The sequence below is a fragment of the Ovis aries genome, chromosome 9 (assembly GCF_016772045.2).
Source record: "Ovis aries strain OAR_USU_Benz2616 breed Rambouillet chromosome 9, ARS-UI_Ramb_v3.0, whole genome shotgun sequence".
Classification (NCBI taxonomy): Eukaryota; Metazoa; Chordata; class Mammalia; order Artiodactyla; family Bovidae; genus Ovis; species Ovis aries.
Genome location: NC_056062.1, coordinates 49,374,886 through 49,386,932, shown reverse-complemented (window position 1 = coordinate 49,386,932; position 12,047 = coordinate 49,374,886). Strand labels below are relative to the sequence as shown.

The 12,047-nt window shown below is 36.8% G+C and overlaps 1 protein-coding gene and 1 non-coding gene across 7 annotated transcripts in view; one reads left to right on the top strand and one right to left on the bottom strand.

The window, feature by feature from the left end:
• TERF1 (telomeric repeat binding factor 1) overlaps positions 1-12,047 on the bottom strand; it is a 40,854-nt gene that overhangs the window by 5,054 nt on the left and 23,753 nt on the right. For all 6 annotated transcript variants that reach the window (XR_009595059.1, XM_060393801.1, XM_042254315.2 and 3 more), the window contains exons 7-9: positions 10,438-10,497; positions 8,902-8,993; positions 2,869-2,975 (exon numbers count right to left, since the gene is read on the bottom strand). Coding sequence is in view for 5 of the 6 variants with exons in the window: in XM_060393801.1 (XP_060249784.1) it covers positions 2,869-2,975; positions 8,902-8,993; positions 10,438-10,497 (259 nt within the window). In the remaining variant the exon portion in view is untranslated. The remainder of the gene's footprint in view (positions 1-2,868; positions 2,976-8,901; positions 8,994-10,437; positions 10,498-12,047) is intronic.
• Positions 11,346-11,452, top strand: LOC114116507 (U6 spliceosomal RNA). Its single transcript, XR_003590410.1, has one exon. It is a non-coding gene; the product is annotated as a U6 spliceosomal RNA (small nuclear RNA).

Below are 12,047 nucleotides of genomic sequence, written 5' to 3'. Positions count from 1 at the left end.
TGTTAAGATTAGAAAGAAAATATGAGGACAGCACAATTTCATAAGTCTACTTTTTTGCTTAAAACTCAAAATTTCATTTCTTTGTATTGTACAGGTGATCTGTTATACTAGATTCCCTTCATAATGACTCATGGTTAATTAGGAGTTTAAGATAATGTATTTCAGGACAAAAGCAAAAACTGTCCCCTTGGAACTATTCTCTTTTGTCTTTTGTTCTTCTTGAGCAAAATAAAATTAAATCTAGCCATGCCTATAACTCAAGATATAGACAGCATGGGACAAATTAAAATGCACCAATCTTTTCTTTCCTTAAGGCTAAAAAGTTATACAACTTATATTTTTAAATAGCATATCATTTTTAATGCCTTTTAGAAAAAAACCCCAATGCTTTAGAAATGGTATCGTTTATTTACACCAACAGAGTCCTTGGATCTAGCGCTATGTCAGTAAATGGCACAGGCATTATGTACTTTCTTATCTGTTGAAATGTAGACATTCTAGCCTAGTTTGGTCTATTTTTAAAGCCTGATTTGGTGTGAATAATCAAGTCAAAAATCAAAACTTCGAAATATGTAATGAGCAACTATCTTCCACTGGTCCATGTAAATCATTTCAAAGGCATCTATTTTATCTGATAAACAATAAGTCTATATTTTGGAGAAGGGATTGTTCCTTACAAGGCCACCAGGGAAGCTATAGGCTTGCTCTACTGTATTCTCCAGCGATGACTTGATGACTCAAAGGTCTACTCCTACCTACCCCCTGTATTTCTCTCAGATGAGAGAAAGCCAGAGCTAAAGTGGTGACCTCTCTCTCCCATGACACAAAACCTTCAAATTGGCTTTGTTCAGGAATATGGAGATCTCAGACCATGATGCTGAGGAAGCTGCCAGAGGCTCAACTGTTCTAGAAAACTGAGAACCACAGTAGTCCCCAACCAGAAAGAAACCTTGTGTGTGTCTCTGAGAATAGAACCTACCAGTTTTCTACCCGTTTCCTTTCTGCCTCAGAGGAAAGATATGGGAGGCAAACATACTCATATAAAATACTAATTTTAAAAAAGCAGCTGGATTTAGAGATCTGATTTCTAGTCTTCATTATAAAGCACATATTCTTGTGGGTTCATAACTGAGTATTATGTATTTGTACCATCCAACGCAGGACATTTTTTCCCAAGGGCCAACTGGATTTTTCCCCCTAAACAAAGTTTTTATACTGAGCAGATGCTGTGTCATGATTGTGGTGGTTCAGTTTTGATATCCTCTAAATTTTATGGGTTCATAAAACAGGAAAGAGTAAACTATCAGTCTGAAAGCACAGTCCATTCCTCCCACTGTTTGCAGTAACATGTGGATGTTACTTTAAACAGTGTGCCCTTGTGCTGCTCAAGTCCAGCTGGTCTACCACCCTGGGGTCCATATTTAAACATCAACTGATTGACAGAAGGGGCTTTGGAAGAGCTTTATAAACTGAAATATCCTTCCAGTTCATCATTCAGATTCCTCAACAGGAGTTGGGAATAATGTTCTTTTCATCTTTCCTATATTTTTTCTCTTACTATGAAAAATAATAGTCGACCTCAAGACATAGACTGAACTCACTGCCTGCTGAGACAGGACTGTGAGTTTGTTTCCTGGTCATACCTACCTGTATGTTGGTGCTCAATGTAGTGTAGACATGTTTTAAAATAAAACAGATGATGTATATTAAACAGTGATATCATTTATAATTTAAAAATACTGTATAATAATTCCCATGACATACCATCCATGGGAAAAAAGTCTTTATTGTTGAAAGCCACTTACTTTTCTTCTGAATAAATTTACAAAGGAAGGCCTCTTTTTAAATTGTGATAAGGCAGGCAAAAATACCTTTGTTTGTTTAACATACAAATGCAGGAGAAAGAAACTGTCCAAGAAACTGTGCAAGACTATTGCAATCAAAATTTTTAAAGAATCCAAATGTCAATACAAAATAAAATAAAATTGGTTGCTCGTCTAACAAGTTATCCCACCAAAACACCAACAGTAGAAAGCTAAAAATAAAACCAGACACAGAATTTTTGGTGTAATAAATAGTGATAGACAATATCACCTATATTTAATTGTGCAGTTGATATCCCACATGTTGTTTCAAACATATAAAAAAGAGAAACCATTTTCTTGATGTATATCACTAAGTAACATCTATAATTCCATTTAGAACTGTTATCAGAAGAACCACAAGAAAAGACAAATATATAAGGCAGAGACTTCTGGATTTTAGACCAACCTGGAGAGTCCAGAACTTGATCCTACCCCAACATATCAACAATGAACCATTTGCAAATAGCTTATCAAAAAAGAAAATCATCTTAAATAATTTACTCATTTACTGTAAAGAACTAGAAAACCAGATAAAACAGTAAACAATGGCTTTAGCAACTAGAGATAGCATAGGACTATAATCACCGAGAGGAAAAACAAATGAGTGAGCCCTAAAACTGACTCAGCTTTCTTAATAGAAAAATTCTATGTCAAATGGTATCTCCTTTTTTAAAGCACACAAAAATATTATTTAAACTGAACCTATGTTAGGAAGATATGAAAATAAGTTTATCATGGGGATTTAAGTTTTACCCTATATCTGATGAATGGACTGTAGGATGGATAATTCTAAATAAATGTCATTAATACCCAAGATTATCTTTAAAATGTGAGTGAACTCTGAACAGGCAATTTGATCAATTTATCTAAGACGGCAAAGAAGAAACATTTTATTCTCAAGATTTTTTAGAGTTGAACAGAAAGAAATAATGTGAAATAGTCACAACTACTCCTTATGACTTTAATATACATTAAGCACTATCAAATTAAAATAAACAAGTACCTGTTTTTTCCTAGACCGATGCTTTTCAGGAGTTACAGGCTGACTTTTTAAAATACGTATTCTCTTACTTTCAGTGGCTCGTCTACTGTTCTTTTTCTTTCTTCCACCTAAAAGCAGAAACACTGTCATCAAAAACTGTCCTACATTAAAAGAATTGTATTTTTAAAGGTTATCATGAAATCCCTATTTATTTTATAGCTATTTAAAAAAAACCTGTTTACTCTTTTTCCTTTGAATCTGGAAGCAGTATGGTATAAATGCAAAAATCAGCCTTTGAAAATCAGGGGGCATGTGTTTCCTTTCCAGCAAGGGCTTGGCAGAGTCGCTCCTGCAGAGGGTGGTGAGAAGGGGCACTCTGCCATCAATGAGATAGTAATCAGAGATGACACCATCAACATCCACAAACATATCAATGGAGTAGGTTTCAAGAAGTGCCTGTGGGGGCTTCCCTGGTAGTCCAGTGGTTGAGGATTTATGTGCCAATGCAGGAGACACAGGGTTCAATTCTTGCTCCAGGAGGACCCCATATGCTGTGGGCAGCTAAGCCCAGGTGCCCAGAGCCCAGGCTCTGCAATCAGAGAAGCCACAGCAGTGAGAAGCCCACACCCCACAACTAGAGTTGCCCTGAAGCCTGCACACAGTAACAAAGACCCAGTGCAGCCAAAAAGAAAGAAAGAAGTCCCTCTGGCACTCAGAGAGATCTGGAAACATGCCATGAAGGAGATGAGAACTCCATATGCATGCACTGGCACTGGGCTCAACAAAACTGTCTGGGCCAAAAAATAAGGAATGTCTCACACTGCATCTAGCTGTGCGCAATTGTCTCAGAAAATGTAATGAGGATTCATCAAGGAAGATTTATATATTCATTATCGATTTAACTACCACCACTTAAAAAAAATCTAGATAGTGTGAATGAGGACTAACTGCTGATTGTCAGTTACAGAGCTGCAAAAAAAAAAAAAAAAGAATGAAAAAAAAAATCAGAGGAGATGTGCTTTGAATCTTGATTCTTTCATGCCTTTGAACAAGCCATTTCACCTCCAAATACCTGTCTTTTCATCATCTGCTAAAAAAAAGGAATATTTACCTTATAGGATCATGGTAGTTTCTTAAAATAATGTTTATGGAATATCTGACACAGTGTAAGAAATAAATATTTCTCTCTTATTTACAGTTTAGTAAGATAAATAAATGTATATGCAACTGAAAAGAAATAGAATGGTCATTATTGAAAGAAAATTGTATATATATAGTTGATCCTTGAATGATGTGGTTTTCAACTACACAGGTTCACTTATACAGATTTTTAAAAATAAATATAGTAGCTATGTTTTCATTTTACAAATCTTTTAAAATGTGCATAAAAGTTTGTCCCATTAGATATGACAATATGTGGAATCAAAAGAACTAGGGTTTGAGTTCTGATTTTATGCCATCTGTTTCAGCTGCCTACCCTCAGGTAAGTCACTTATCAATCCCTTTGTTTCTGAGGCAGAGATAGCAGTATGTGTTGACTGCAAAGAGTTGGAGCCCCTCATCCCTACTGTACTGTACAGAAACCTAAAAGAATCTACACATAGAATTTAAAAAGGATTTAGCAAGATGGTTCCATACAAGATCAATAAACAGAACTCAACAGTATTTCTGTACATTAGCAACAGTTAAAATATTTAAATAATCAAAAGATAATATTTACAATAGTAACAAAATATAAAACATGCTTAGGGATAAATCTAGCAAAAGTAGTTAACATCCACATGCAGTAAATTATAAAGTTTTACTATATTTGTAAGTGTGTGTATACACACATACATGCTGTAAGAAAAATATACATAAGACAATCTAAATAGAGAAATGCTTTTGTGCATAGGAAAGTGAAGTCGCTCAGTTGTGTCCAACTCTTTGCGACCCATGGACTGTAGCCCACCAAGCTCCTCCGTCCATGGGATTCTCCAGGCAAGAATACTGGAGTGGGTTGCCATTTCCTTCTCCAGAGGTTCTTCCCGACCCAGGGATCAAACCCAGGTCTCCCATGTTGCAAAGAGACGCTTTAACCTCTGCACCACCAGGGAAGGAAGACAATATAAATGTGTCAGCTCTCTCCAAAATTATCTATTACAATGTAATTTCAAATAAAATTTCAATAGGGTTCTTTGTAGAACTTAACAAGATTATTCTAAAATTATGTCTTAGGACAGGTAATTATTCATAAGCTCTGAGCATTCCTGTAGTTCTTGCTAAGATTTTACTAAATAGTTTCTGCAGTTAGTCAGGTACCTAAATAGGTCACTGGAACTACAGGCTGACCACCATGTAACTACTCTCCCTTGGAGAAGGGAACTGGATTATTTGCTTGTTGCTTACTCAAAAAGTACCCTTGGCCCCAAGTTCCTCTTTGCAGTACAACCTACTGCCTGTGCAGCGTCCACCTGGGTGCATTATGCTGTCTTTGGGACCTGGCGAGGGAGGGAAACCAGCACAACTACGCTGTTGCCATACATAATCTGCTGTACTGTATAGCAAACTGTCCTGTTCCGACCCATTAAGTCTTGTACACGTTGTGGCACCTACGGAGTGGTAGCAGCTTCACTGCTTGCAATCTTTTATGAAGTTTCCTCCCACCTCTGACAATATGGAAGACCAAAACACCAAGAACACTTAAGATGTTCCTAAGGAATAAGAGGATAATGAAGGAAATTACTCTGTTACATACTGAGTTATTTCTAAACTACAGTAATAGAGACGATATGGTATCACTGCAGGGGGAGACCATATGTGTTGGTAACGCTAATGGAAACCACACCAGTTATGAACAGAGATTTTCATATTGTGAATTGTTCAAACAGGTGCTAGAGGACTAAAAAGGCAAAAATAAATTAACAGATTAACAATGAAGAGAAATTCATAATCATAGCTGGAGACTTCAATACTACTTTCTCTCAGTAATTAGTAGAACAAGAAGACAAAAAATAAGCATGAATCAATTTGACCTAATCGACATTTGTAACACTGTATACTCAACGACAGCAGAATTCACATTCTTAAGTATATATCAACAGTCACCAAGATAGACCATATTCTAGGACATAAAGCTAGTCTTAAAAAAGAAAAAGAAACCCTACAAAGTATACCTTCAGGCTGGAACAAAATTAACTGTAAATCATTATCTTTAAATATCTGAAACTTTAACAAACAGCTTCTTAATAGTCCAGATGATCAAAGAGAAAAGTGTCAAGGGAAATAAAAAATATATTTTGATGAAAATAAAAATATACTATATAGGGATGAAACTAAGGCAGTAATAAAAGGAGAATTTATAGCATTAAACGCACAAATTAGAAAAACTGGGCATCTACGAAGAAAAAGCCACTCATATACAAAGGGAGGAGAGTCAAGTTGGTATCAAGACTGTCCATAGCAACACTCATCAAGTTAGAAAATAGAGAAACAAAATCTGTAAAGTTGTGAGGAAAAGTATTTCCAAAGAATACTATATTTGGTCAAATCTTTTATTATTTTTTGCTAATCTCACCCATTACAGTTGAAATCATCAGTGGTCTGAAGTTTATATTTACTGTTATAGGGGCAATCTGACCCACCCTATCAAAGCATTTATTACTATTTATTCTTCATTTTGAAGGAATCATAGTTTATTGATATATTTCTTATGAGATAGCATTTATATGAACTTCATTGAATCGTTCAGTTTCACCTCTTAAAAATTAAATGTAAATATACTTTTAAGTACATATATAACCTCATCACTTTTTACTAAATTTTTATTTGCTTCGATTCTATCCGTCCCTTGAGGCAGTTTATCTATCTCAGCATTTAAGGTCATGGGCTCTAAAAAGTCAGAAATGTTATTGTGGCTTTGGTTCTGTTCATGATCTATATGACCAAGGGCTTTCTACACTTAACCTCTTTTTGTCTTGGCTTTCTCATCTTTAAAACGGGGGTGATTAAAAAACAAATGCACTGATTCAGATTGTTTTGAGGAATAAGTGAGTTTATGGGTAAAAAGCTTCTAATTCAAATATTCATCATTTCACTGAATACTGGTGAAATTTTTTGGCATGGAACTCAGTGATGCAAGAGATGCAACAGACGTGGGTTGGATCCCTGGGTCAGGAAGATCCCCCAGAGGAGGAAATGACAACCCACTCCTGTATTCTTGCCTGAAAACTTTTATGGATAGTGAGGTAGTAAAGAGTCAGACATGACTAACGGACTAAGCATGTGCACACATGCGCACACACACACGTATGTATTACTAACAGCTAACAAAAAGTTAAGAAATGTACTAAAACTCATAGGATTACCTGTTTAACATCCAGTCACTGCCAAACCACTCTACAAAAAGATTATAGTTTTCATCAGTCTAATTACTGATCAACAACAGTGTAGAAAAGTGTATACTTCCATTTCTCTGAACTTTGTATTATGAAATTAAAAGTCCAGGAAAAACCCTCCAATTATTTTAGTTTAGGATTAGGACTCCAGTGCTCGCTTTGGCACCACATACCCTGAAAGTAAAGTTTTGATTCCTAGTCATTCCTAGGAACTTCACCAACATGAAGCAAGTATTTCTTTGTCCTATCATTGGCCGTCTGCTATGAATAAATTTATTCAATTAGTATTTACTGCATATATTGCACAGGGAGCTCTACTCAGTGCTCTGCAATGGCCTAGTGTACACATGTATTTGTAAAATAGATTCAATATGCTGTACACCTGATACTAACACAACACTGTAAATCAATTATACATCAATAAAATTTTTTTAAAAGTTTTACTGCAGGTCTACCATGTACCTGGCATCAAGGTGGTACATCTATTATTTTTATATTGATCATTAAGTATTTAGATTTGAGTCAAAAAGATTTAAAAATCTTTGTATTAGAACACAATAGGTTCAATAAACATTTTTTGAATGAATGCATATCAAGGAGGAATTTACAATCAAATTCTAATTGAAAATAATTATGGACTGCTTTAAAGATTTTTTTGGTTGTTTTTTTAATCTAGCAATGTTTTTTATAAGGATAATAAACTCTAAATGCAATGAGTAGAGTAGTTAGATTCTATATATAGCCATCCTCATAACAGTCATGGATTCTGGTATTTGAAAATTCACCTACCTGTTGAAAGCTGTAAATCAAAAATCAAAAATTGCAGTGCTTTTGTGGACATGCACAGGGTAGCAAAATATCTGAGTCATGTTCTCAGCTGAGGTTAAACGAGGTGAAGCTCTGTCTTCCTATTTCAGTTCCCACACTAGAAATAATTCTTTTTACAGTCTATTTAGTGCTGTATTTTTGGGCTTTCAGGAGGTAATTTTGCTGTTTAAAATGGTTCCCAAGTGTATTGTGGAAGTGCTATCTAGGGTTCCCAAGTGCAAGAAGGCTATGTATGATATTCCTTATAGAAAAAAGTATGTGTGTTAGATAAGCATCATTTAGGCATGAGTTACAGGGCTGTTGGCCGTGGGTTCAATGTTAATGAATCAATGGTGGTGGTGGTTTAGTTGTTAAGTCGTGTCTGACTCTTGTGAGCCTGACTCTTGCAGGCTAATGGACTATAGCCTGCCAGGCTCCTCTGCCCAAGGGATTCTCCAGGCAAGAATACTGGAGTGGGCTGCCATTTCCTTCTCCAGTAATGAGTCAGTAATATACACTAAATAGGTGTCTTTCAACAAAAACACAGAACAAAGTTATATTTTGAACAGTTGACCAAAACGTTGTCACCAGAGACTCAAAAGAACCTAACACTGTACTCCTCTGTAAGTGTTTAGTATTCACTAAGTGTTCAGGGTGACTTTACAGAATATTACCATAAATACCAAGCACCAACTCTAACTTTCTAAATTAAGCACCACCTCTAATTAACTCTATGAACCCAAGGGATTTAATCCTTTTGTGTTTTCCTTTTCTGAAGTATGTCTGCGTGTTGAGGTGTTAGGTCAAGGGTTGGACTGCTCTCAAGGAAGTATCAATTCTCCACTCCTAAACCTGTAATAAGTGTACTTACTTTGAGAAGTTTCCACTCTTTCCTCTTTCTTATTAAAATCTTGTTGTTGGTTTCCACGTTTCAACTTAGATAAGAAGAGATTTTTGTGAGACCTAAATGAAACACAAAAGCTTGTGATTTGCTCTGCAAAGACTAGAAAGGCTATGGGAAAAGGTAGAGGATTTGCCTCAATCTCTGTCTAGGACCTGCTTCTACTTTGGCCTGTTTCCTTTGGTGTTCCCCTTGCTCAGTACCCCATCTTAACCTTTGGTCTCTAAGATTTTTGTTGTCAAGACTTTCTGCTCTCCCATCACTTATTTTCTCTACTTCATTTACTCAGAAATCAAGATCCTTCTGGCCTTTCAATTGGAGAAATTTCAAAATTCTTTTATACATGATGGTAGATATCACGATTATAGATTCTGAAAAAGGGCTTTTTGGAAAGGTAAGATTGTTTGGAAATATAGGAAGCGGCAGAAAATTTGGACAATTCTGCAAAGATTGTATTATTACAATTTATAAAGGGGCAAACTAAAATGAGAGGGGAAAAAAGTTCACTTAAGCTTAGGCAGCTCTTTTATTATCACCTAAAATCTATACTTTTAACCCTGTAAATGCTAATGCAACCACAAATGTTTTCCCTTCCTTCTCAAATTTTCTGTGTGCTCTGGAATGCCAGTCTCAACTTCTATGCCTTGTCTAAAGTTTAGCTCTCCCCTGGGTACAGCATTTCTGTTCGTGGCCTCCAGTAGAGATTAGCTTCATCTTCTACATTCCGTGAATCAGAGGGTTTCGCGGGTGGGTCTCTATACTTCCTGTTTCCTCATGTCACTTTCAGGATCCTGTTTCCATAGAAACCTCAGCCTTTGAGGATTCATGCCATTGAGGCATATTGCCATTTACTGTTTTCCATAATCATTTGTTATCCTTCCAAAGCACTTCCCATCATTCACAGATCTTTTTCTGAGTGTTGCCATTATCATGAATTATTTCCATGTTTACATGAATAAACCAAATAACATCCTGGCCCCTTAATTCCTCATCTCCAGTGACCTCCTCCACACCAAATCAGCCACCCCCTTCCAAGGTTCCACTTAGCATCCCAACTGCTTGGCAATCACTCATATTGACTTTATGCTCTCTGAATATGCTACACTGTGTGTTATAAAATTTCTAGCAGATTAAAGAGTTTTTAAAATAACTTCTTAAAATCAGGATTTGGGACATTATCAGAAATGTAACCTCTATCCCTTTCCTGCCCTAGCATCATGCCCTTGTTTCTGATAGAATCAAGTTTACTAATTATCTGCTTTAAATTCAAGGACTCCCTGCTTGTGTGCTCCTTGCAGAAACAATGTCAAACAAGCCAGGATCTAAAGAGGCAGGTCTCCACAGTTTGCCATTTCAAGGGTCTTAATATCTGTTGAGGTAAGTTAAAACTTTGTGACATTCTTCAAATCATAGCGTTTGCATGCAGCTATTATAATCTACCTAAGTTTGCATGAATTGCTTCAAAGATTCGAAAAACAGAGAAGAAAAACGTCAAATTTACTTCACCTCAATAAGGATACTGTATCCCCTGAGGATTCAGTTACCGCAGACTGTTTGTCACTAACACTTTAAAAGAAGAAAACATTTGTAAGAATGCAAACATAAGAAATTGTTCATAAGGATAGTACTTTCCACATAGTCAAGTCAAATTTCAATTTATAAAAAGTTATCTCTGGAAAGAAATTCTGTGCTACTGTTGCTGCTGCTAAGTCACTTCAATCGTGTCCGACTCTGTGCGACCCACAGACAGCAGCCCACCAGGCTCTCCCGTCCCTGGGATTCTCCAGGTAAGAACACTGGAGTGGGTTGCCATTTCCTTCTCCAATGCATGAAAGTGAAAAGTGAAAGTGAAGTCGCTCAGTCGTGTCCGACTCCTAGCGACCCCATGGACTGCAGCCCACCAGGCTCCTCCGTCCACGGGACTTGCCAGGCAAGAGCACTGGAGTGGGTTGCCATTGCCCTCTCCCATGTATGTGGGCAGGAAGGGGTTAATGCTTAGGGACAAGGTGTATATGGAAACAAATAAACAAACAAAAAACCAGAAAGGGCCTATGTAATGCTTTGTAACCCATGCAATAAAATCTAATCCATTTAATAAGAAACAGAAAGCTAAGAGAGGTTATTAAGCTGGGAAGTGAGTTAAATGGATTTATTTTAATGGAAAGCTAACTCTGGAAGTCATGTCAAGGATGGATTTTTGTGGCACAAAGCTAAGTAATAATCTAGGCTATGAATGGATTAGAGAAGCATTTCTCAGATGGAAGTTATAACACTTGGAGAGATAACTGGATGTGTGAGGGGAAGGAGGAGAGTCAGGGTACAGAGAGACAAGAACTGTTTTACACAGTGACTGAACTGCATACTTAGAAGGGCATCTGAAATAAGTGGTGGCACTATATTAAGACACTATATAGGTGCTCGCTTTGGCAGCACATATACTAAAATTGGAACGATACAGAGAAGATTAGCATGGCCCCTGTGCAAGGATGACACGCAAATTCGTGAAGCGTTCCATATTTTTACTAAATAGACATTTCTCCAAAGAAGACATACGGATGGCTAACAAACACATGAAAAGATGCTCAACATCACTCATTATTAGAGAAATGCAAATCAAAACCACAATGAGGTACCACTTCACACCAGTCAGAATGGCTGCGATCCAAAAATCTGCAAGCAATAAATGCTGGAGAGGGTGTGGAGAAAAAGGGAACCCTCCTACACAGTTGGTGGGAATGCAAACTAGTACAGCCACTATGGAGAACAGTGTGGAGATTCCTTAAAAATTGCAAATAGAACTACCTTATGACCCAGCAATCCCACTTCTGGGCATACACACCGAGGAAACCAGAATTGAAAGAGACACATGTACCCCAATGTTCATCGCAGCACTGTTTATAATAGCCAGGACATGGAAACAACCTAGATGTCCATCAGCAGATGAATGGATAAGAAAGCTGTGGTACATATACACAATGGAGTATTACTCAGCGGTTAAAAAGAATTCATTTGAATCAGTTCTGATGAGATGGATGAAACTGGAGCCGATTATACAGAGTGAAGTAAGCCAGAAAGAAAAACACCAATACAGTATACTAACACATATATGGAATTTA